We start from the raw sequence: 27237 nt of genomic DNA, 5'->3' as shown, positions 1-27237 counted from the left end.
TGGAAAGTGTACATGGATTCCTATGTCATTTCATTATTTGAAGCTCACATCACTGACGCTTCTTTTTTATGAAAAGCGATAGTTCAAAGATAGCAGTGAAGAAGAAGTTGTACTCACTAAGTCCTACAAAGCTTTGTGAAAAACACTGTTGGGCAGAAAACAGACCTTATGAATGTTCCTGCAGAGCAAAGGCTGAAACCCACAGTGTCAGCAGGTCCCTCTCTAGAGGCCTGTCATGGTTTTAGCTGTGCCGTCAGTGGGCACGTGCTGCTGGTGGCTCCCCCACTGTGCCTCCTGCCTGGCTGCTGGAAGACACAGCAGAGAAACATGGGCTTTAAGGGCTGGGGGCAGAGTGAAAGGCTGGGAGATGTAGTTTAGGGAGGAAGGGAGTTGGACTTGCTGCAAAAATATATGTGCATACAGTAGGAGTTCATAAGGAATAAAGTTTCGCTGATTAGGCTGGTCATGGAAAAATCTCTCTTCCTGTTAGCATGTCTTAACCTAATTCATTCATTTCCTGAGTATAATTCATTTCTCTTGCCTGCTGCAAACCTTTGCTGGTTTGTTTATTTATAGTCCTTAGACAACAACTTCGAGAGTTTAGTAAATTGCATATACCATTCCCGCATAATGCACATTCAAGATGAAATTCTCATTTTGGTAGTTCTTTTAGATTAAATAACAGAGTCACATGCTGGTTTACTGTGGCTTTTTTTCCCAATAAAACCTGCATTATTAAAATCCTATTTAGCTCTTTTGTATCCCTGCCACTCCTGAGCAATAACTAGCCTTAACTAGACAGCATAATGGTTGTGTTTCATATTTCTGAATAAAATATCTTCTTCCATATGTATAAACTAATAAAATGTAGCACAACTGTTATAAAGACACTCAGCACAGAATTAATCCTGATAGAGCACAGTGTAGAAGTGGGACTAATAAACATTAACTTTAAGCAAAAAAATCAGTGGCATATAAAGTACATAAGATTATTAGAGCTCTGTGATCCTGAAAATTCTCATCCATATTCCTATTAATATTTAATTTATATAAAAATACTGTAGATACAGCTGTACAGTTCTGTGGGCTGTTTTTTTTTTAATATAGCCTTAATATAGCACACATTCTGCTTTATCATAGTAGGCTGAGTTTGGCTAGGAAACTTCAAAGAGAAGATAAAGTAAGTATCTGATGTTTTAATATTAAATTATATTCCCATCATGATTAGAAAAAAAACAAAAAACAGTGGGTTGGAAGGCCCTCTACAATAATCCAGAGGTATCACAAGACCTTTCAGATTTCTTTTAAGTGTTGATGGCATGCAAGAGTACCATGGCAGATAATGGGAGAAAGGACTGGTTTTACACATCAGATTACATGATAGCATAAGGGCTTCAGAACTGGAGCTGGAAGACATCCTCTCAGAGACCTTATCCAAGTCCAGGACCCCATCAGCTGGCAAAACTTTGTACTGTGGTGCAATACAGCAGCATCTTCCTTTCACGTAGGCATGCATTTGCTATACAAGTGATGTAGCTCTACAGACTGGTTTTTTTTCTTATTCCAAGGGAAGGACGGAATTGGTTGGTGGAACAAGGTATCTGCTGCCCAGTTGTCTGCTGGGTGGGATTATGGCATGAAAGAGAAACCAAGCATTGCACTGCAATACATGAGGTTTAGGCTATTTGTGGAGGAGTGTGAAGAGGGAGTTAAGTGTGTGACTCATACTCACACAGGGGATGATCACAGTTAAGTGGAAACAGAGATTTGCAGATCACATACGCAGATTGTCAGTGAAAAATCATGACTGGAGGGGAGGCTTCTGGTGGGCTACTGTGAAGGATCAGGAGTAAGCCTGATACTATTTAGCATTTCAGTTGCAATGGAGAGCCAAGCACAAAATGATTACTCATAAAATTTGTGGGTAACACAAAGCTTGGTGAAACTGTAAATTTTGCTTCAGAAAGTTTAGTAATGAAAAGTAATCTTTATTGCTTGGTAACTTGGGCTTAGTCAAAGAGATACACTTGTATATAGTCAAAAGGCAAATTATAGTTAGGGACTAGTTAAAAACAAAATTGAGGAGAATAGGAGTTTTGAAGTTTATCAGTAAAGAATTGATTTCACAGCAGGAGGTGACTTCTTTGATACTAACACAAATGCATTATATTCAGTGCCTGAGATGCATTTTTAAAGGAGATATGCAATACATGGATGTGGTTCAGAAAGTGCTTTGAGGGCTGGGAAAAGTGCTTGATTCTATGAAACCTAATCTGTTTTTTAGATCAGCAAGAAGACTGAGAGATGACTTCTTGTGTGGTATATAAACAAGCAGGGAGAGAAAAAGTAGTCACAGAAGGCTCTTTAATCTGTTGGACTGAGGTTTAATAAGATCTGGTAGCAGGAAACCAAAGACAGAGAAATTTAAATGAGCAATCTGGCACAAATTCTTCTCAGAAGGGTGCTTAGCTATAGAAAAACCTAACAAAAGAAATGAGGAAATTCTTGTGCTGCTTTCAGATCAAGACTGAATCCTTCCTTGGAATATATTCTATAGTGAAATACTACTACAAATTACAGGAGTTTCTATAGAAAAATGTAGTGGTCTGTGTTATACAACTGATCAAGCTATATAATTTAGTGGTTAGTCCTATATTTGGCCTTTATTTTACTAACATGCAATAGAAGTGATAGCATGCATGTTAGTATGGGTCTATTGAGAAATTGAACATGTTTCTAAACTGAAATGACGTATTTATAGTTGTACTGTTTAACGGGACACACTGGCTGCTTTGAAATCACTTACCCTAATGCAGATCTTTAGTACTGGGAAAACTAGTGCCTGGACCAAATATTCTCAGATATTAGTTGCTCTTTTCTGGATTGTTATGAAGGCCATAAATTGCCATTATATTCTTGAAAAATTGAGTCTTTATCTGACCAGTGGTAAACAACCACTGGTGACATATAATGCTGTGTTGCCATGCTGTAACATGCAGAAGGGTAAAGCTTGTCAGAGTTGTACCAGCCTGCACATCAGTGAGTTATCCTCATATATCCTTTTTTTAAAAGATGTCCAAGGTGCTATAAGAATTTTAGTTGTAATGTATTAGATACATGATCTGAACAAGGCAGCGCTGCCTTGGCTGCTTCAAGGTCAAGAATACATAGACAATAGGTTCTGAAGAAAGCTTCAGTATTTATTAATTCACTTGTAAGTATCAAGCTATTCCTTTTAGAGCTAATCTGTAAAACTTCCAATTAAAAATTACCACAAAAATTTGTATTAAAAATTAAAACCCTTTTGCTATTGCAGAGTATTACAGTACAGTACATTGGCAACTTTTACATGTAGCTGAGTTTTGGATTTTCTTGAGTTCTACCTCTTTCATGTGCACAGTGTGAGCCTGTGTACATAATTGCAGTTGGTTGTATACAATTCAAGCTGGAGCCTCTGTTCCTGGGCAAATCTAAAAATACTAGCAGTTAATAATCAGTGTAAAATTCTGAGTCCCCATTTTTAATGTGTGAATTAAGTTAGCTAGAAGTGCTGAGTTACTCAAGGGCCTTTGGGTCTCTTTCCAGCCATCACCAGCATTGTGCTCAGGCAGTTCATAGCAGCACAGTCATTCTGGTGGAGCCATGTTCTGCACGTGGCCTCTGCAACAGCAACATCTTGTTATTTTTCCAAGATCATCTTCAGCCAAACAATCTCTCTCCCCTTGCTGGGATTTCAGGGAGATGCCACCTGTTCCTTCTGGGTGTGCCTAGGGGAGGTTACAACTTCACACGAGTGCAGGGCTGCTGGTGGTGAAGGCCCTGCTGTCGCCAGCCTCTGCCTGAAGCACTGGCTTGCGCAGAGTTGTTGGGAAGTGGCAGCCACTCGTGACCACAAATCTTCCTAAGCTTCTTGTTTCTCCTTGCCTATCTTTTTTGTCTATCCATTAGGCTCTTCTGATTCTGGAATTGATTTTCTCTAGTGCAGGCGTTCTTGTTTTCAGTTTTGTATCAAAATAAGCAACCAGGGATTCATTGGTGCTGCCTTGTCGCTGTATGGGGACCAAGGTCGATGATACATTTTTCAAGCATTACTTTGACATCATTTTCTACTGTTTGATTGTGGATAATGCAAATTAGCATTACCTGTCTGAAATCATACTACGTAGTTCAAACTACATAAATTCACAGCTTCCAATCAAGAGTTGATGTCAGAAGGCACCGTGGCAGTTTCACCAAGGCTAGAAATGTATAAGTGTGGAATTGATTGGTACCATTGCCTCACTGAAATAAGGCTAAAAATCTATGAGCTTTTTTTTCCAGATGCTGCAAGTAAATTTGTGCCCAAATTTTTGCAGGAGTTCTTCTGTTCTTCTGCTTAACTTGTCTTTCTACTTCTGGCATATGTGACAGTCTTTTAGAACCTTTTTCATGCCACAGTTTGTATTTTTTTCATAAAGTTTTGTACTGAACTTTATATTTTATACTAGTTTTTATTAAACTGTGTATTTTCTAACTCTTATGGTTTCCTTCAGTCCCTAAATGACCATCATGTATTCCTTCTGACATACTCCTCTAGCACCTCAGAAATCACTCTCTTGTTGGCTTTGAACAAAACTCCATATAGTGCTGAAAGCCTTCAAACTAATAAAAGGTCTGGAATTACACTGTCCCAGCCATCCCTTTCTAGTTGAGAAAATAGCCTTGTATTGCTCTGGGAACCTGTTGTGTTTTAAATCCAGCTGGCAACAAGGCATCACACAGCTGCTCACTCACTTGCCCCACAATGGGATGGAAGAATTGGAACAGTAAAAGTAAGAAAACTCATAGGTTGAGATAAAGACAGTTTAACTGGTAAAGCAAAAGCTGCGCATGCAAGCAAAGCAAAAGAAGGAATTCATTCACTGCTTCCCATGGGCAGGCAGGTGTTCAGCCATCTCCAGGAAAGCAGGGCTCCATCACATGTAACAGTTACTTCAGAAGACAAATGCCGTCACTCTGAATGTCGCCCCCTTCCTTCTTCCCCCAGCTTTATATGCTGAGCATGACACCATATGGTGTGGGATATCCCTTAGGTCAGTTGGGGTCAGCTGTCCCATCTGTGTCCCCTCCCAGCTTCCTGTGCACCCCCAGCCTGCTCACTGGTGGGGTAGGGTGAGAAGCAGCAAAGGCCTTGACTCTGTGTAAGCGCTGCTCAGCAATAATGAAGACATGTCTGTATTATCAACACTGTTTTCAGAACAAATCCAAAACATAGCCCCATACTAGCTACTATAAAGAATATTAACTCTATCCCAGCCCAAGCCAGCACAGAACCTTGTAGGTGGTGGCAGTCAAAACTCTTTTTAAAAGTAGCAATTGATGGTTTCTGGTGAGTATCAGCTAGCATTGGCCTCTGATGAATAAGAACCTATTATACCTGTGAAAAAGAGACATTGACCATTTTACCATTTGAGTGTATTAAAATGTAGGGTTTTGCAAGGGCATATATTATGTAATGTTCAGTTTTGTCTGTGGCTCAGTCTCTCATAAGGAAACTTTGTCAGTGTCCCACCTCAGAAATATTGGCTGGCTCTCAGTTCAATTTGTTTGCCTTCTGTGATGATACCTCAGGGCTGGAAGCCCCATGAAGAAACTCATACTGTTTTTTACATGCTTTATTGGGATTTGCAGTCATATGTGCTGCACAGCTGCACCATCGGGATCATTGATATGGGCAAGATACAAAATCCTTGTTGACCGTTCCATGTGTTTTCATATTTTTTTCTCATCGGGGGGGAAGCATGATGGTGATGGTCACTATCTATTTATAGTCCTCTTTGAACTTTGTTCTTGTGCTTGCTGTTTTTCTCATGTGGCATTCTGGTATTCATATATCTCTGCCCAGAACCCCTAGCTGGCATCAAAGGTACTTAGTTGTTCCTGTACCAAAATGGCGCTTACATAGATTAATGGGGTTTGTGCTAAAAAACAGGTTTGTGTTTCTGACTGAAAATTTAGACATGACCAAGATCACCTATATCTCACCCAGAGGAGACAGTGGGCATGTGCCATGCACTGAAACATGGTGCAGGAGTACCAAACAAGTGCTGACACTGGATTTTCTCCCACAGGTACAATGTTATGCTGATACCTGAAAGCAGTAGAGCCCTGCAACAGTGTGCCAAACATAGAACTGTAGAATCATAGAATCATTTAGCTTGGAAAAGACCCTTAAGATCATGGAGTCTAACCATAAGCCTAACACTGCTAGGTTCACCACTAAACCATGTCCCCAGGGCTCAATATCGAGGCCAGTTCTGCTTAATATCTTTATCAGTGATCTGGACAAGGGGATCGAGTGCACCCTCAACGAGTGTGGATGAGAGGTAACCAAGTTGGGCAGGAGTGTTGGTCTGCTTGAGGGTAGGAAGGCTTTACAGAAGGATCTGGACAAGCTAGATTTATGGGCTGAGGCCAACTGTATGGCTGTTGTTCAACAAGGCTAAGTGCTGGGTCCTGCACTTGGGTCGCAACAACCCCATGCAGCGCTACAGGCTTGGGGAAGAGTGGCTGGAGAGCTGCCTGGCAGAAAAGGACCTGGGGGGTGTTGATCCACAGCCAGCTGAACATGAGCCAGCAGTATGCCCAGGTGGCCAAGAAGGCCAACAGCATCCTGGCTTGTATCAGGAATAGTGTGGCCAGCAGGAGCAGGTAGGTGATCGTGCCCCTGTACTCGGCACTGGTAAGGCCACACCTCGAGTACTGTGTGCAGTTTTGGGACCCTCATTACAAGAAAGTCATTGAGGTGCTGGAGCACATCCAAAGAACAGCAACAAAGCTGGTGAAGGGTCTAGAGAATAAGTCTTATGAGGAGTGGCTGAGGGAACTGGAATTGTTTAGCCTGGAAGAAAGGAGGCTCAGGGGAGATCTTATCACTCTCTGCAACCACTTGAAAGGAGGTTGTAACATGGTGGGTGTCGGCCTCTTTTCCCAAGTAGCAAGCAATAGGCCAAGAGGAAACAGCCTCAAATTGCACCAGGTTTAGATTGGGTATTAGGAAAAATTTCTTCACTGACAGGGTTGTCAAGCATTGTAACAGACTGCCCAGGGATGTCACCATCACTGGAGGTATTTAAAAGATCTGTAGATGCGGTGCTTAGGTACATGGTTTAGTGGTGGACTTGGCAGTGTTAGATTAACAGTTGAACTTCATGATCTTAAAGGTCTTTTCCAACCTAAATGATTCCATGATTGTAAGTCATGGGTCGTTTGGACTCTTATGACACTGCTATGTTCTGCCAGGATGTTCCTCAGTTGCCTGATCCTTGCCTCTCCAAAGAAAGGTATAGCTGAGCAAGACCAAGATCGAGGCATGCTTTTATCCTTTTAATTCATACACGTTTCGTTGGTAAAAGCTATAAACTGAGTCTTTTCCAATTATCTATTTATCCATATGTATATTTAGCTTAACAGCTTGCAGGATATTTGGTCACCACTTAACTCCAAAACTAGACTATTTTTCATTAGCTGTGCATTTACTGGCATTATTTCAGGTGCCATTTTGGCTTGTCTGCCTTGGACCGCTTTAAGGTTGATGGTATGACACTTCATTGGTTCATTCATCACTGCTGTGGAGCCAGCAGCATTGCTGGTTTAGTCCTGTGTGGGGTGTGAGTGTTCAGCTGGAGCAGGCATACTTGTGTCGCTCTTCAACCTTTCTTCAAACACTGGGCATGGTGTTTGGAGAACACAGATGCCTTGTCTAGTACCATCAGGTGCAGCACAATGTTTATTGTGGATTCCACCACATGCCTTTTGTCCCACAGGTCTTCTGATCCCAAGTTCTGTTCAGGTAATTTATTCACTAGACAAATCCTAGTGACATTTTAAAGGGCTAATTCTGGGATCCCAGTAAATCCCTTCTGGTTTTTCTTCTATCATTTGTCAGCCACAACCAGGTCTGTTACTTAGCTGCTCCACCTCAAATGACAAGACCAACTCTTCACCATAGATATGTTAGAAACTCTCTCGTTCCCACCTTCTTTTGTGTGTCTGGTTAAAATACTACTTTTATGAAGAAAGTCCTGCACTTTCAAATTTCAGTGTAGCAGTTTCGTAGCTACACTGTCAGCATTGCACAGCAGGAGGGGCACAGCCACCAGCTGCAGTTGCTTTCTGCCAGATCTTCCTAAAGGCACAATTTCCTACAGCTGGCAAGCACAGAGTTGCATAGTGGCCAGAATGCAATGTCTCTGTTAAACCTGCAGTCCAGCCAGAGTGCACAGGTTTTCTGGAAAAAAAAAAAAAACAACAAAGAAAGAAATAAAAAAACCAATCCAAAGCCCTTTAGACTTCAACTGTGAGTCTTTTTGTAAGAAAAAAAGGTAGAATTTATAAAGGAAGTCAGTGAAATTTGTCGTTGTTTTCTGCACCTTGTTGCTAGAAGTATAGTGACTGTATTAAAGTCACTGACAGAGGTCATCCTGCAATACCAAATCCCAGTATTATTTCCTGGGTGGGCTCCCCACTTCTGGAGTGAACACAAGACTACTGAGAATAGCAAAATTGAGTAACCTGAAAGATAATGGAGATCAAAATTAGTGTCTCCTAGCTTGTTGCCGCCTGGGTGCAGCCCTAGCAGGCTCAGGTGTATGAAGAGCTGGCGGCACACCCTGCCCTGGAAAGGCTCAGGTCCGTCATCATGCATTTGCATTAGCATGTAAAGTCAGAGTCATCTATGTCATTTGCAAGACTTGTCAGGTAGAATAAAGAAACCAAATTATGTATCTCAGGACTATTTTCAGTAAAAACAAAATAAAGCATGTTTTCTGTTCCCTTTTGTCTCTCCGTTCAGTTAAACTGGGCTGATTTGTTTTATTTTCATCTTCATGATATGTGAAACACCACATTTAAGCTGCTTGCTATATTCAAAAGTCCAAATCTGTTTCTTGTGTTATTCGCTCTTATTGCATGGATGCCATCAAGTCTGAATTTGGGGCAATGTCTGACTATTAGCAAGAAAGGAATCTTATTAATTCCCCCTTTTTTCCCTGTTTGTTTCTTTGGGTTATTTGGTTTTGAAGCAAGGTCACTGCCACTGCATTTCTTAGCACAACTTGATGTCTCTTTGATTGAAATGTCTGTTTAAACAGCTACTCTTTAATAAAAATTCATGGCTATCAACACTTTTCTAATGGTAAGTGACCTCAGAGTGGAGCTGGGACTCTTCCTCCTTACTTGATCTTTGTAGATTTTACAGACCTTCAAGCTTATTGCATTTTCTTCTCATTCTGTTCGGTCCATTTTGTTGCCAGTATGGTCTCATTGCTGTATGTGGGTAGATTGTCTGTGTTTCCATCTTTTACATTTTATTTCAGTGAAAACCTCTGAGTGTTTTATCCATCTCATAGCAAGAAAACTTTCCTCTTTCTTACTGAAGATTGTGGAGTTTAGATTAGCTCTCCTGTGTCCTTGCTTAATGTTCCCTCAGAACAGGAGAATAAATTTAATTCAGTTTATCTTTAAATAGACACATTCTTTTTTTTCTAGATTGTCTTAGAACCCTTGACAACTAAACCTTTGACCGTAATTTAAATTGTCTTTTTTCTTTATTTATTTAATGGTGAACACACAAAGCAATATTTTCAGAATTCAGCTTGTCACAAGATGGTATTTCTTCCCGTGCTTCTGAGAGTAAACAGAGAAGATGAGAGTTAGTGTTTCTTTCAGTTGACTTTTTTAACTTGAATATTTTATTGTAGGATGACAAACAAACCAAATTTATTTATTGAAGTTGTATGTTGCATTGATATATATAACCTTGGAGGGGAGTATGAGTATTGCATTACCCTCTTCATTAGAATGGATTACAGTATTGTCTAGTAATAAATTGGGAAAATAAAAGTGAAAAGGTGTACTTTAGTGGGCCCCTGAGAGCAGAATTTGTGATACTTTGTGGAATATTCAGCCAAAGCTCTGAAGAAGTTCATAGAACGAGTTATACAAAAGAGCTTTTAATGCTAACTATACTTTTAATGATAATAAGCTTCTAATGCATATTAAATCTTAAGATTTAAGGTCTGAATAAAAAGCTTGTTGCAGAAAGCATACTAAGAAAGTATTAGTGTCTTCTCAGTTTCTTCCATCTGTCTGTAGATCTGTATACTGACTACACAAACATTACAGATTCACAGAAGAGTTGAGGTTGGCAAGGACCTCTGGAGATCATATAGTCCAACCCACCTGCTCAGAGCAGGCTGAGCCAGAGAATTCTCAGAGCCATGGACAGTCAGGTTCTGAATTTGTCCAAGGATGGAGATCCACAACCTCTCTTGGCAACCTCTCTAGAGTCTGACCACATTCACAGAAAAAAAAGGTTTTTCTTCTGTTTAAATGGAGTTTCCTGTATTTCAGTTTATGCCCTTTGCCTCTCATCTTGTCACAGGGCAACACTGAGAAGAGTCTGGCCCCATCTTCTTTACTCCTTCCCATCAGACATTTATATACATTGATAAGATGCTCCCTGAGTCTTCTCTTCTCCAGGCTGAACAGTCCCAGCCCTCTCAGCCTCTTCTGCAAGGAGAGATGCTCAAGTCCTTTAATTATCTATAGTCATCCTTGTGGCCCTTCACTGGGCTCAGATCCAGTATGTCTGTGTCTTTCTTCATTTTTCCATTTCTGGGTACACGTATTGAGAGTAAACATAGCTGAGTGAGCATTTACCTGGCAATAGAATATGGAAGCTTATGAAAGGATTAATTTTATTCAGATATTGCCGACACTATACAATTATTCTGGGCTATGATTCTTTAAATTTCCTTTAATTGTATGTTGTATTTTATATGAAACATTGGAAAAAGAACACACAGAATGCAATTTATCTCCTCCAGAGCACGAATGTAACTGATCTGTTTCAATAACAATAGTCAGTAGCATGCCAGATTCATGCAGAAATCGCAGACAGAAAAACACAGAGCCTGTCTGCACTGCTGTGTACCATGCTGCTTGCACGAGCCAAGCTGAGGCTAATCAGAGCAGAAGAATCCATCCCTCTTCAACAGTTTATCAGATGTCAGTTTTAAACAGCTGGGGCTTTTTGGTTGCTGGGTTTTTTTAGTTATTTGTTTCTTTATTACAGTATCATAGAAGAGATGTATTATTCTTCTGTATTTGACTTTGCTCTGGCCAGAATTTGTTTTCTACTTTAGTGAGAAACTGCTGTGCACATATTGATGTTTGTTTTCTTATATGGTCATTGTTCTACTTGTTATTCCATCAGGAGGGGTGTTTGACATACTGGAGTGTGAGTAAGATTGGACCTAAAAAATTATATTTTGGTCTGTTTACTGTAGAATTGCCTTTTTTCTGAAGTTCTTAGTGAATGCTAAGAAGGAAACATAAATAAGTTGGGCAATATGTCGGGGAATTTATGTGGATACCAGCTTGGTTACCAACTAATGTCTGTTTGTCCTCCGCATCATCTGCATTCAGAAAAAAGACAGGGGTTTTGGAATAATGCAAGCTTGGAACCTTTTGCCATTGTTGTTTTTGAAACTGGATAACTTAAAAATGTAAAATAAGAAGACTATCAAAGCAAGGGGAGGTCTGCAGTTAGTACTGCAACCTTTAATAGCCATATCTGCACCTCTATATTGGTAGAGTAGAGGTGTGTTTATATGTGATATTGTTCCTGTATCTTAAGTACCTCCTGTGAGCCTGGAAGTTGCACTGAAAGGTGTGAAGCTGCTGTGGAAGCCTCTGGTATTTAACTTTCATGTTGGACTTTTTGTTCTACAAGAGGGTCACTGCTCCTCTGTGCCAGCAACTGGCCTCTTCCTTTCCGCATGGCAGGAGATGCTTAACATAGACCAGTAACTCAAAACCTGACTGTACAAGGTCTTGAGTAACCTGCTTTTCTTGATCCAGCTTCGATCAGGAAAGTTGGATTAAGTGATTTCTTAATCTTTCTCTTCCAACCCTGGCTATTCTGGCATTCTGTGAATTAATTGACCAGAGCCACAAAACACCCCAGATCCCTGATGAGCTTTAATACCCTTGCCAGGATTTTCATTCCCTTCAGTGTAATCTACTCCAGGCGCTCATTTGTAGAGGAGTATTGTTAATAATAATATTTTATCACATGGAATTTTATCCAAAGAATTTAGCATTGTTTGTGGTCTCAACTTCTATTGGTAGTAACACTGCTATATCTCCTGACAGGTGGAGATGTTCCTGATTTTATCTGTTGTAAGAGTGGTTTGAATCATATCTTTTGCAGACAAGCTGAAAAATAAACTTTCCTTTCAAATCCACATGAAGGCCTTAGCCATGATACCTGCATGCACCACCACGAGATAAAGTTAATATTTATTCCACAGATGGAAGAACACAATGCTGATAAAAAGCTTTGTTTTCAGTAGAGTTGATATGAGATGGTGCTGCCTGTTGATCGTGTTATAAAGTGGTTAACATTTGTTCTATTAAAGTGGGCACAAAACCCTCAACAAGTATTATAACTAAATATTACAGTTATGTGTCTTTCTGCAGTTTTCTGTTTCATGTTTCATTAACCCCTGTCAGCTTTGCATGATATAATAAGGGTGCTGGCAACCCAGCACCTCTTCTTGAGCTCTGCTGAAGTACAGAAATCTGCGTTGTGGATCTTAGAGGAGGATTGTGTCCAGTGGGTGTGATTACTCTATCTTACACCTAAAGAAAGTAAAATAATCGGACAAGTTCTTTCTGTTACCTCTGTGCTATTTGATTATCTGCCGTCGTTATGAATGCACGTAAATGAGAGCAGACACATCAAAGACTGGACCCTTCAGTGTATCCTCCTGTTCAGTGTCCTTGTGGTTGAAAAGAAATGCCGATTTGGATTGTTCTTGTTAATGATTACTTAACTCTTATTTTGTTAGGAAAAGGTAGATAGCTTTGAGGGCTGAGAGGGAAAAACTCTATATGGTTAGCTTATATGGGCTAGTAGAAGAAGAGATTCTTTCACATATTAATTGTATTCATTTCAGGGAAAAAGGTGAGTGTTGGAAATTCCATTCTGTAAATTTCATCAATGTTAACTGAAATTCAGGATCTTTTTTTTTTGAGAAAAGGCTCCATATCTGCATATGATAAGCAATGAAGTGGTGAGATTGGGAGAATGATGTGATTTAAAAAATGCGAACATTTATATGGCTTTATTTGGATATGTAAAGGTGCACATCCTTCTGGTCATCCAATATGGAAGCAGCTGTATGAACCTCTCAACCTGTTCACAGTAACTTCCAGCACTGAAACATTCTGACAGAAGGAAAGTGAAAGGAAAAAAACACGCTCCAAAAGATATGGAAGAAACAGAAATGCACAATAATGGTGATGTGTTACAGTTTATATAGATGGGAGAAGTTCCTGTCCTTTTAATTGCTGATGTTTGTTTCCTGTGTCTTTAATAATGGATTGCCATTTTAAAGTAGTGCGTAGGAACATCATTTCACAGCAGAAAAGGAAACAAGTGCTTGCAAGTAAATTGGTGGGGAGATACTTTTGTGCCAGAAGATTTTCTGTATAGTGCTTTAGCAAGTGCTCCACAGACACAGTACTTCTCCTGGTCTCTTTCTTTTCACTGGAATTTTTTCAAGGCATACACTTAAGCCAGTTTATTTTGAAAAATACTTCTCTCGAATGTTCTCTTACAATCTTCGCTAGACCCACAGTCAGCAATCACTTTGAGCTGTATGCACCTTCTCCTGCAGGAACCTGCTCCAAAAGGCAAACCCAAAAGAAAACTCAAACTCAGAAAATTAGGGATCTGTTTGACCATCCAAGGTGACTGGTTTTTTTAATGGAAAAATCTTGGGGCAACTACATATATCAGTCTAGAAATAAATAGCAGTGTTTATGCCTAATAGTTCATGTGTGTACCATGCCCTTGCAGGGCAGGTCTTGATTTGATGCAACTCTAGTGAATTTTGAAGTAGCATCAAGATCTCCACAGTCTTTTCTGATTCTTGGGAATTTTGTTTCCAGGCTCCTGGATCTGATCCAGCTCTCCTACTGTCACTGCTATCTCCCAGATCTCTTCCTGAGCTTGCTCAGCAGTCCATTGACAGACAGGGAAATATCACTTCTCAGAGAAGTCTACTGACCCCATTGTTTCTTAAAGAATTGTATCTTTATTATCTTAGAAATAAAGCTAATACCAGATGTCATGTGGAGCTTGAAGATCCTCAGGCAAATCTCATCAGCATAAGAGGCTAAGGAGAGCACAATTCGACTAAGGAGAAACAAGTTTTGCTCAGTTTTTAATCTCCCCTTACCAGTGGAGAGTTCAGAGAAATCATTTGGTCACTGAAGCTCCTGTGATGACAAATCCAAACTCCAATTCTGTGATTAGATCTTGTAAATCAACTGGTTTGTTCCTTTACAGCAGGGATGGGGCATCAGCTACAGTACACCTGTACTGGTCTGCGCATTAGCAGGGTCCCAGGGATGTCAGCTAGTAAATGCCCAGCCCGAGTGAGACAAAGAGCTACATCTAGCCTTGAAGCTGCAGGATCTCGGATTCTGCTCTACAAAATTCAGTAACAGAATTGTATGATATCATTGTAAGAGTACCATTAATAGTTTTTAATGTTGTTTAACCGGCTAATAAGAAGAAAGAGATTACATAACAGCACTTTTCATTTTATGGTGCTTTAGTATAGAAACTTGTGATGTAAGAAGAGATAAAAAATAAGTAAATTAATGAGATCTTTTTATTGAAGGCTTTTTATCTTGTTCAATCCACAATACAGCACACAAGAACTAACAGTTACAATATCATATTAATCACATGTGTAACTGGATATAAAGGGGAAAACAATGAAACATTCATCTGTGAACATTAAGACATTTATCTGTGAAATTATGGTTATGTTTTTCTTCAGTTGCTGACTACTGTTTAGTGCGTTTCTCAAAAAGCAAAGTATAGTGATCTGTAAATAAGCTATGGATATATAGTTCAGTCCTCACAATAAATAACTGCTAGCAGAGTGAATTGTAATTCACTCAAGTTCACTAAATTTTTCTTCACTGCCTTTTGATCGAGAGAAAAGCCTTGCATTCTTCTTATATAGTACCTTAATAAATTAATCTAGTAACTTAAATTTATAACAGAGGTGAAACATGTAGTGCAGCTGCTATTGACTGCTAAATCTTACAGTCCTGCTGAAAATTTCATATGCATTGTTTTTGTTAAAGCTGCAACTTTTCACATCATGCAAATGGATCAGAATATCTACTGTCTTTAGCTTAAAAGAAAGGTATTTTGGCTTTCTGGACACATTCAAAATGCTGAAGAGGTACTGTCTTTTTTAAGCGGGGCTTATCATTCTCTCATCAGAAGTACAATGTTCACCAGTGAACTAAGGAGCATAAAGAAAAGAAAACCTTTGTGTATCAAGATACATAGCCACCCCCAAATTTACTTCAGCCTGGATTTGGGCTTATCCATGGCAAGATTTTTGCTATCTGTAGTGTGACTATTTTAAGAACAAAAAAACAAGCTTTGGCATAAGGTTTTGACCAGCTACCTTATTGTTGATCAATACAAAATGCCTCTGACATTCAAAAAGGTTGTCAAAATCGTCTGTGAATGTTTTTAGTGGGAGAAGATGCCTGTGTGGAGCAGCACTAATGAAGAGGGGAATTTGTGTCATACCCACTGGCTTTACTCATCAGCCTTTGTTAAATGAAATGTTGTGAGCCAGGATTGTGAGGGGAGTTGGATTTTGTACGTTCAAATCCATGGTGCTCCGTGAAGCAAATTTTGTAATGAAAGCGCTGAAAATGTTCTTGACCTGTTGTAGGGGAGGATTACCAGGAGGCAGTTCTTGCATCTGTTTTCACAGTGTAAGCTTCCTAATAAATAGTGACCTTGAGATCTTTTGTACTGCCTGTTCTGAAAGTCTTTGATAAGGGTAAAGAACGGTATGGCTTTAGATTTACAAAAAGATAATAATCACCTGATGATTTTTAAGAAGCAAATAATTAGCTTAGTGAAAGCTTGTACAGGCTGCAGGATTTATAATCTTCTGTCTAAACTACTAGTGGCAGGAGTCATAAGGATCTATGAATTAAGGTTTCTGCCACAAAACCACCTCAAACTTGAATGAAGAAAAGAGCTCAAACAAGGCTGGTTTGCTTATGGAGAAAAATGTCTGAGGACCTGACCTCATTTTTACGGAGTGAGGAATGTAGTTATTTAAACATATCTATCAGGAGGAAATCATTGAAATGGCTATGTTAACCATTTGGTAGCAGACTCAGAAAGAGATGGCATTGTGCCTATCCCAGTGCCCAGGGATTTTCAGAATTGGGTGGTGATTTTGGTGCCACCAAAGCAACCAAGTGACGTACACTTAAACATGATTAGTTGACAAACAGGAGACATATTACTGCTAGTTGTCTGGGGACAGATAAACGGGCTTTTTATTTAACAGTTTACATAGTCACGGTGTGCTCTGTAAGAGCTCTGCGTGGTCAGAGTTTGACAGCAGAGGGTCAGATGTTTCACTGACACTGTGTAGTTCTAATCACAGCAGGATTCGTGGTGGTATTAGTGCAGTAAGTGGTTTATTAGGAGAGAGAATTAGCACAAAGCAGATGAGGATTTCATAAATAAGGAGACTTGGTCTGCATCACTGAAACCTAGTTACGTGACATGACAAGCCCCCTTCCTGAGCCTTCTTACCTCTCAGCTCCCCGGTGCTTGGTATATCCATCAACACACACCCAGGATGGGCAAATCCAGTTGAGGAGCTGCCATTTCTGATGAGACCTACCTGAATGATATAGTAATACGAACAAAAGCACTTCAAAAAGCAACATGTGTGCAGTTTCAGTGTCTCCTGCAACGGGAGCTAGCAGGCAGCTGGAATAGACATGGGCACAGGGCGGTGAGCTGGGGAATAAGGAGGCACTGGGGAAAAGCAAACCTCAGCGCGTCTGTCAAAAGACTTCAGCTACAGTCCTTGGAATTGGCTGCAGACAGAGAAAGCTTTTGATCTATAGTCCACCAGGAAACTGAGCTTTCCTCAGGTGGGAATTTAGACTTGCAGGTGAAAGGAGAAAATAAAGCATATGTATAGCATTTTAAATGTCAGAATCTAGGCTACATTTAAAGAAATAACACAGCATTATGTTTGCTCATTTCAGGCTTACCTACAGATTGACAGACAAAAATTACTACAAATCAATGCCTTTTCATCAAAGCAAGTCATATTTTTAGACTCTTTACATGTTATTAAATATGCATGAGACTGAGAGTCCAGTGCTGCTCACATGGGAATGAGTGAGTGGTTCTGACTGCGGCAGGAGACCTATTGGACTTCTATTGCCTTCCCTTGAATGGCATGTGATTTCCCTCTCTCCTTCTTCAGTCTGGTCAAACTCTTGGAAATTATGGCAGCACAGTTTATCTCCTATATATTGATCCAGAAGGGGGACTTCCATTGAAGCACTGTAGAATTACATTTATACATGTAGTATTTAAGCTAATCTAGGAAACTACAGTACTGAGTAGGTTTGCATTGTCATGACCCATGTGTCTTTGCTTACTAAAAGTATTTTCTACCAGGCACTGAGGTAAAATACATTTTTAACTCCCCGTCACAGCTTGCTTTTCTAACCATACATCTGATAAATTTGTATTACATTAGTTTCCCACAGTAGGAAATCACTTCAAAACTCTGGGGAAGTTATCAATGAAACTGTACTTTCAAGATCACATTTTTGAAATGAAATATAATTTCTTAAGGAAAAAAGACACAACTGTTTCCCTGCTCACTCAGTACACAAGACTATCTGATCAGTAATTTGTTAATGTACTGTCAGGGTATCCTCAGATATGAGTATTGCCATTTATTAACCACAGATCCCCAGGTGAGGATTTGAAGTGAGGCATGCTTCCAGTACACAGGAAACAATCCTGCAGCACAATCTCTCTCGCCATGTTTCCAGTACCATGGGTACCTAGAGTTTGCCTTGTAACTGTCTAGCATGCTTATGATACCCTAGTTGTCTCACTGTGTGGACTAGCCTTCTACCTGTTACCGATGACAAAATCCAGTCCTTTCGGAAGGGTTAGTCAATTCTGAGAATTTGTTGCCTTTTATGGCAATGGTCTTCTTGACAGTGTATTTGCTATTAAAAAATTTTTTCTTGAAATGGAAAATGTGGGAGATATCCTATTATCTACACTTTGATTTATTGCAAGCGTGGTGTGAAGGAGTTGAGATATTTTGATGGTTGTCAGTGACATGTGGCTAAGTTTGATGGCTACACATAGGATGGGGACTCTCAGAAGTACTTGTACACCCAAATAATTGCCAGAACTTCCTTTTCTAATTGTTGTACCTTTTCACTGGGCAAGATGTGATGTGGGTGATGCAGGTCTCGCCATCCCATTGTCATACTTTTGACATGGCATGGCTCTCAGTCCAGGGTTGCTCAGGTCCAAGATGATCAGACTCAATAAAGCAAAAGATCATCCTGATTTCAGTGAATATCTTCTGGACTTCAATTCTGTTCTATGCTGAGGCCTTGAGAAATTACTTGGGAAGCAGAGAATGACTAATTTGGAGACTTTCAGCTGGAATGTGGTTTAGAAATCTGCTCATTTCTCTCTGAGATGGGTTTTATTCTTTCAAGCCAAGAGCTAATAACTAGTGATATGAGTGAATCTAAATACAAATTGTGAAGTCTTGGGCCTTAAGTGTTGATGTTCTTTCTTCAGTCATCTTTCCTGATGTGGAAATAAAACCTGTACTCAGTGTTTGTGTTTGTGTGTGTGCCTGTGTATCAAGTGTGACATGTAGGCTCTCTTTTGTATTGACATGGTGCCATACATGTGCCATTGGTACATTTTCACTGGTTTTAGTAGAATCACATTGGTTTACAGACTCAAAGTAACTAATGGCATGTTTGCTGTTACTCCAGAAAAAGCAGATAAGACATAATCCCTGCACCATAGATGGGCAATATACTTAGTAAGAGCGTGACCTGTTATCTTTCTGATGTAGCTTTCACATCACAATAAAAATCATCAGTCTGGAACAGAACAGTTTGACAGGATGACTCAGTAAAGCCACAAAATGACAGATGCTAGAAATAAAAAATAAACAAACCATGCCAGGTCGTTGCTGTCAAAGCAGGATCCTTCACCTGTTGTTCCTGCCACTTAGGCAGTCAGATGGTAGTTTGGGGGCCATGTTTTCTGTTGACAGGACAGATTATTGTTATGACATGAAAATTCAGGATGGTTTTACTTATTTTCTAATATTACACATTACATCTCAGGATGTAACTTCTACAGCAGCAGCCACATGTTTTGCTTGTGAAACCAGCATGCTCTGTCCCTCTGCTTCAGATCCACTCATGGCATTGTTTCTCTTTCCAGATGCTGGGCTTCCCTTGGCTCTCAACTCACAGTGTTTGTAACCAAGCACTCCCCTTGTCCATTTATATGGAGCCAGACCACCCCCAAAAAGTCCCTCAGACCATTCAGCTTAATTCTCCCCAGACTTGGCAGTGCAGCCAGCAGAGTTGGGAGTTACCTGCAGTGGTCTCCAGGCAGTTCATTCAGCCTGAACTGTGCCTTCTGTTTACTCTAAAAAGGATGGCTATTGCGTATCAGCTTTAATGCTGCCAGTAGCTGTCTGTAGGTCAAAGCTTTGTTTCAAGGCAGCTGTGTCTCACAGCAAGGCAGGTAAAGCACATTGCAGTGTTCTGTCTGATCTGCCTGTAAACAGAGCTGATGACACGTCGCTGAAAATGATGGTTTGATTATGCAACAACAGCATGTAAAAGTGGGTTGCATATGCTTGAATGGTTTTAGCTGGGAGAAGAGCTAGAAGGAGGTATTTAAAAGAAGGGTAGATGTGGTGCTTGAGGATATGGTTTAGTGGTGGACTTGGCAGTGATAGGTTAGCGGTTAGACTCGATCATCTTAAGAGTCTTTTCCAACCTTAACGATTCTATGATTCTATGCTGAGGAAGATAGTTTAGTTTCCTCTTCTGCCTGAGATACCTCTCAAACAGTGTCCTAAGCTTCTACCAGGCCACTGCCTGGCACTAACAGGCATTTTGGGGTTACACAGGACAGGTGGAGGAGTCTTTCCAGTTGGCAATGACTTACTTGGTTTTCATAATTAAACATCAGTTTGCTCAAGGGTTTGAATCCAGAGGTATGTCTATATTCATAAATTAAGTAGCATCAGAGAATATCCCTGGGCACTGGAAGTCCATCATCTGTCCTGCTGAATTGTTCTAGTGGTCCCTGGCCTGCCCTTGGCCCATGCTAACCTGAATGCTTCCAAGCCATTTCCCAGCGTGGTTCAGGAGCTGGCACAGGCCGTTGCAGTGGGCAGTTTGCATGCAGCTGCTCTGTGTTGGAGGGTAGTAGTATGGATGCCATCTGTTCTGTGCCAGTTGGCATCAGTGCCAGGAACAACCCTGGGCATATTTAATTTCCTAGTATGGTACCAGTAAGGTATTTCTTACCTCCCTGAGGTAAGAATGAGAAATGTCTCATTTGTTCAACAGGTATATCAACCCAATATATAGATATAGAACAGTGTGAAAAGCGGGGACTGAGTATTGCCTGCCCAGAAGTGAGGGCAAGGATTTGAATCAAGAACTCACCGATTTTCTGATGGAGGGTACCAGTCATCAGACAATACATGTTTGCTGGGGCAATTTGGTCTCATATTGCAGTGATTCAACTTTTTTTTTATGGTGAACTTTGAAAGGATGTGAGTCAGAGGTACAGGAAGGAGAATGACCCTCCAGCCTGGTAAGTAGGCATGCTCTTGGGAGGGGAATCTCCTGGGCTTTGATACATATTCACTAATACATAGGAGATTAGAGGAGACGGAGCATGTGTGCTACTGTTGAGGTGGTGAGCCATGTGGGTTTGGATTCATGTTGCAGCAGGAAGATGAGGGAATTACAACTCTGGAGCTCCTGTTCTGGCTGGGTACTTTTATGCCACAGCCTTTGGAAAGGAGATTTTCAACATTACACATCTTACCCGGCTTTCCCTACAGTTTCTCAGAAAAAGGATTTTTGAAAAAAAAAAAAAGTACAAGGGTTGGGTTACATGTAGGCTTACGTGTTCAAGGTAGAAATGGTGGTGGTGGCGGACACTTACTTTTGTGAAAAATTCTCTTTTTTGAGAAAAAAATTAATGTGGTTAGATCCATACTGGAGGGTTTTTGATTGCTGTACTGCAAGTTGTTATTTGTTTCACTGTGCTTAGGTCAGTAACGTAATAGCAGCCCACCCATCTCCCTTAGAAAGCTCTCTCATGGTCAGCAGTTAATGAGCTAGTAGTGGAAAAAAATGTAATGGGTCCTTGTTACGTCCAGAAAAGGCTCACACGTTGGTTTTCAGTAGAATCACTGAGAATTAACTTTGGAGACCCAAAATACAAAGAAAAGTTTCTAGTAGTTCTCAGCTGTTTTGTATCATTTCTGCAATTCTTAAAGCTTCATAAACAGGTGTGATATTTTTCTCAAATGGCAAACTATATCTGTGAAAAGATGGTGTTTTCCAGTGCATTACAAAAAGAATCCCTTCCCTTCAAAGAAGCTACGTATTGATCGGCATTCACAATAGGGAGAAGGAAAGATTTCACTTACTGATTTTAGTGTCGTAAAAACAAGGATTTACTGGTGCTGCCCTGGAACAGTAGTGGTGTGGCTGAGCAATGTGGAGGGAGTCGCCTGCCTTGCTGCTGTGGAGTTGTCTGTCTGTCTTGCCTGAAGTCTTTGGGAAGCTGCTTCCAACATAAAACACTTAGCATCTGTAAAGGGAGAGCAGAACATCTATCAAACAGGGAAGGATCAAAAACCATGACTCCCTGCGGAGTAACTGTTGGGAGGGAAACAGCTGAATAATGTTGAACATATTCAGATCTCTGACTTCACCTAATGCACACTGTGAAGGCTGTGTTTGTAGTCAAATGATGATTCATTTTTATGGATGTGGAAAAGCTTTTGTGCTTCTGCTTTAAAAGACATGGATCAATTATTTGTTTGAAAGGTAGTGCCAGTTGCTTCTGCCTTCTCTTAGACAAATATAAGCATAAATATTAATCTGGAGTGTAATTTTTTTTCTTTTTTTTTTTTTTTTCTGAAAAGCCATGGAATGGCTTGGGAGGTGACTTGGTGCTTGGTACACTGAAAAGACTTGAGAGCTGTCAAGGGCATTTAAAAACTCAACTTTCTGAAAAAATTCAAGTTCCCTAAACCTCAGTGATAATTTGTCCCTTCATGGATATCAAGAGTATTCACTGGACACACTGATGCTCAGGAATCAGGAACCACCATCGTTTTGAGGACAAAATCACCTGTTTCAGCTCACCTTTTAACTTTGAAAGGCTCCTCACCCCAATCTCTAAGAAAGCCTTTAAACTTCAGCCCACCTCTGTCTAAAGGTTTGGGTACATGAATACTTCAGTGATAGCCTTTCCTCACTGCCGAGCCTTAGTAACTTGGCAGGGTCAGGGCAGGAGCACTCCAATGGCAGCAGCAGCCCCTGCAGCCTCCTTTTCTTGTAGGAAAACACCAGGAGAGGGTTAGATGCTTCTGTCAGATCCCGTGCTGCAGGCAACACAGATATTCTGTGCTACATAAAAAGTCAAACTACTCCCTCTTCCTGAGCCAATTTCCTCAAATTTTGCTTGCCACCATGCTCCCAGCAGGACCTTTTTCTGCTTTAGCAGGTGGTGATGGGCAGAAAATGCAGGTGATATTTCCTTGAACGGTTCTTGGTGGGAGTAAGCCTATCCTAACAGTAAGTGCAAATATTTTTAAAGCAAGTGTTATGTGTTCAATGGCTGTTACATGATATATGTGCCTGACATAATGTGGCTTTTCTATCATGGTTCTGTGCCAGCTTGAAAAACATGTTGTTGCCTCTAAACAAGTCAGAAAACACTTAATTAGCAAAGTTCCTTCCATAGTTATTTCTATGAGGAGTAAGATACTGTCTCAGAAGCATCAAACTAAATGGGAAAAATATCCAAGAAGTGCTAATTTTTTCTTCAGGAATGGTATGATTGGGGATGAGCAGACAGACAGCACCAAAACAAAATTAAATCTCACATGTGCTTGCTATTTTATGGAAATGACCTTCCCTTTTCTAAAGACAGAAGTCTTCCACAGGGAACTGGAAGGTACAAAACAGCTTGATAACACAGCATGTGAATTCATGTCTCTAACATAAGCATAGCTAATATTTTCTGTTATTGCTGTGTAGCACTCTCTGGGAAGCAATCAGTTCCATTTAAATACGATGAATATGAAAGTAATAATGTTTCAAATTTCACTCTTGTACATACTGTCAGGGGAAAGAACGTTGATAATTTTTTTCACTAATCTGATCGTGAAATAAAATGAAAGTTTCATTCCTGCAACACAGCTACTGCTCTTTTTAATTCTGCTCTGTCTCAATTTTTCAGGGTTTTGAAAGTGTTCCTGTCCCGAACTGCCCAGCGCATTCCATACATGACAGGCGGGCGAGTGATGAGGATGCTGGCTGTTATTCTCCTGATAGTCTTCTGGTTTCTTGTTGGCTGGACTTCTGCAATAACCCAAAATTTGGAGAGAAACATTCCACTCATTGGCCAAGGGCAAACATCTGACCACCTGATCTTCAATATGTGCCTCATAGACCGCTGGGATTACATGATGGCTGTTGGTATGTTCATTTTCTAGTTTATCTTTTATTTCCTAAATAAAGCCTGGCTGCCTTATCATTCTTCTTCTTTTAGAATACCTGAAAGATTTGTCAGACTGCATAACATCATGTGAAAAGCTTCTAGGGGAATGAAATATTGGCATATATGTTTTTTAAACGGGCTGAGAAGTAAAACATATTTAAATATACTGAGACTTTTATGATTTTCAAAGGTTTGTAACTTGGATTGTAGTAACAAAGTGATGGGTACTCAAGAAATTTTGTCTTTAAAGGCAGAAGATACTGTGCTCTTCTACACTATTAATTGAGAAGTTGTGGCTAGAATAACAGAAGCTTTTTGCTTCTGCACCACAGAACTGGGCAGAGCTCTTGTGTATGAGGAGGGAAAGAACTTGCGAGACCACTCTTTCATAACCTTACAGAAATTAGTATCAGAGTAATGGGAGTAGGAAACGCACATCAAACATTGCAACTTGGCGTATTTGTTAGATGTGCTTTCCATGCATGGGACAGGCATGAGCTAAAAACTATGAGTCCTGCAGAACGCATATCGAGGAGAAAAATGACACACTTGTGTTTCCTTAATTTTATAACAGTGGATTCCCCATGGCAGGGTTCAGTTATACAGTATAACGTGCTTCCTCCCAATGGCCAGACAGTTTTGGTGCTTCTGCGCCTAGAGCTGTTGTTTCTAGTACAACCCAGGCTTGCCACCCACTATCTCAAATACATCAGTGTTTTGAAATCTGAAATAAATTCTTACCCTTCTCCCTTTTCCCTGCTTCCCCCATGGACATCCCAGTGGCAGAGCTCTGCTGCTGAGGTTTAGAGAGAGGTAATGGTGGCTCCTCCACATGAGAATGCAGACAAGATGGATAGAAGCAGCCCAGGGGTATGAGGAGTTTTTTCTCTGAGTGGTGTACAGAAAGCCAGCACGTGGTAATGCACAGCAGTTTAAAGGGCAAACCACTGCTGCCAGCTTCACCAAGGACTGCCTGTGTGCTCTGCTCCTCTCTCCTTTATTTAAGATCTCTGAGTACCCCATGTGTCTAACGTGCTCGCTGGTGAACCACATGGAGAGGAGTATGAAGGAGTGTGTTTTGAAATGCGTCTTAATTTGAGCCCTTTTGGAGGGGTGTACTGATAAAATATAACTATACTTTGCAGTCATGAAATAGTACTATCACCAGAGATGTGCTGAATTTAATAACAAAAGAGAATTAAATGTGGAACACTTGATGACGTCATCTGCACTAATCCATTTTGCATCAAAAGTTTACTGCATTTCACAGCCAGTAATACAGTGGTTGTTGCATAATGGCAAACAAATGGTTTTATTCTCTGGATTTTATAGCTATGGTAGTGAAGTGATTAACAACTCAGATCTTAATACCTAATTATGACCAGTAGTCCCTTTTTGGTAAGAAATTACATAAATTGCTGTCTGCCTAGTGTTGGAAAGAATAAGGATCATTTTTAAAGGTATATTTACATTTAGAGGAGATTTTCATGTTTTTGAAAATACGCTCAAAGGCAGTAGAGGCAAAGCCAGTTCTCGAGCCTGAACAAAATTGGGCAGAATTTCTTATGTTCTGTCATTTTGCCTTCTTACCCAAACTACCTTATAACCAGAGTTGTGTTTGTGCAAGTCCTCAGTAAACTATGCAGCCAGGAGATGTATGCCTACAAGTTTCTACTAACACGTGTGTGTCTATATATATACACAGACACACTTGTGTGTGTGTGTGTATGCACTTCACGATTTTTATTGTTATTAGCAGTCTGAAAAGCTTACAGCCAGTAGGAACTAGTTCCAAAATTAGATACTTAGTCTCAGAGATATGTCAGGAGAAATACCCATAATGCAGAACCCCTTTTATTTCTATAATTGACTGGGAGCAGCCTTGCAAAAGACACTATGTGATAAATTCATTGACAGATTGTGATATTTGGTTTAAAATGCTAAAATAAAAATGCTGGATGGTAATTTATGAAGGCATGTTACTTCATTTAATTTAGACAGGCATAGTATTTTATGTAAAACTAGTAAGTGATTTGGAATATACTCTGTCACCTGAAGCCCTTGCTGGAATACCTCCCTGTTTCGTTCAGCTGTCAACACTTTACTGAAATATGGAGAGGGAATTTTCAAGGTCGCAGATTAGTGAAGTGAGAATTAACAAGGCTCTGTTAGAAAGTCATAATGAGATGAATCCTTTATGCTACCAGAGATTATTGGAGTTAGGATTTATGAAGCGTTTTCCATACTAATCACGCTACTTAGGCTCTATCTCCAGAGACTTTTATTGCAGTGAATGTTTTATATTTACATTTCCATTAAGTTTAAGAGGATGCTCTCCGTGAGAGGAGTAGGGACTTAGACACAAAGGTTGTCACCATTTCTAGCTTTGTCTCTGTAGTGATATGCTGATGATAAAAATTAGCATTCAGTAAATCTTGTTTTATCTATATAACATAATGTAAGTTAGTATGCATTTTTCTTGAGGTTGGATACTTGTGGGTAGCTTGTTTGTCCCTTGCCTAGATTATTTTATTTTCTTTGTGTTCATTTCTGCATGACTTTCAAGGTTGGGGCATCTGTCTCATTGACAAGCCGTGTCATGGGTTTGACAATGTGAGATTTTAGAGAAAGACCTGGGGGCTTGAAAACACTCTCCCACAAAGCCTTTTTCTTATGGCCTGAATATATTCTATACCTCTACCTGTCACAGCCAGATTCCAAGTTAGAAAAAAAAAAACCAAACAAAAAAACCAAGAGGTAAACTTTTGGTACCTAAGGGCTCACAGTGTCACAAATCAAACTATTATTCTTTATCCTGAGGGAAAAATCATATAAATGAAGCAGATATCAGCACAGGATTTAAAAGAACTTCCCACAAACTAGGGGAGGGGGGGAATATTAAGTTTGATAAACAAAGCCCCAGGCAGGAGAGAAAGGCAGGCCAACAAATAACCATGCATGCACAAACACAAATAAAAAGCAGGTGAATTCTTGGCAGGTGGATGTTCCTGCCTTCAGCAGGACAAGGATTTCATCCAGCATGGGTAGGATTTGAACTGTAGTTTTTAAAAATTCCCCCATATATTCTGTATGTGGTTTTCAATGTTTTATTTAAACCAGAAGTGAATGGCAGATATTAACTAGGGCAGGGAGGTGTTTTTCCCCAGCACCTGTTTGACTCCTGGCTGGCAGGAGCTGGGCTGTTCCCGCGCAGCTGGCCTGAGCTGCTACCATAGCCCACTCATCGGTGGGTCATGCTCTGGGTCCTGGGCATCGAGAGGATTTCAAACATGAGGCTGCATCAGCATTACTGCATGCCCTCAGCCAGGAAAAGAAACAAAGTAAATATTTCAGGCTGTTCCCAAAAGAAATCCCTCCCCCTGTTCATTTGTTGATATTTAACATATATAATCTATGCATCTAGAGAGGGTATGAGTTGCCAGACAGGCTCTGGCAATTGGGCATTAAGACTGCCTGCACAGTTTTGAGCTAGAGCGTTG

The 27237-nt window shown here is 40.2% G+C and overlaps 1 protein-coding gene across 2 annotated transcripts in view; it reads left to right on the top strand.

Moving 5' to 3' along the window:
- The window catches only part of GPR158 (G protein-coupled receptor 158), a 207316-nt gene that overhangs the window by 158719 nt on the left and 21360 nt on the right, over positions 1 to 27237 (top strand). For both annotated transcript variants that reach the window (XM_075082627.1, XM_075082626.1), the window contains exon 7: positions 23477 to 23715. In XM_075082627.1, the coding sequence (XP_074938728.1) occupies positions 23477 to 23715 (239 nt within the window). The remainder of the gene's footprint in view (positions 1 to 23476; positions 23716 to 27237) is intronic.

The sequence above is a fragment of the Phalacrocorax aristotelis genome, chromosome 2 (assembly GCF_949628215.1).
Source record: "Phalacrocorax aristotelis chromosome 2, bGulAri2.1, whole genome shotgun sequence".
In the NCBI taxonomy this organism is placed as follows: Eukaryota; Metazoa; Chordata; class Aves; order Suliformes; family Phalacrocoracidae; genus Phalacrocorax; species Phalacrocorax aristotelis.
The sequence above is the reverse complement of the archived record's forward strand: the minus strand, read 5'-3'. Positions and strand labels throughout refer to the sequence as shown.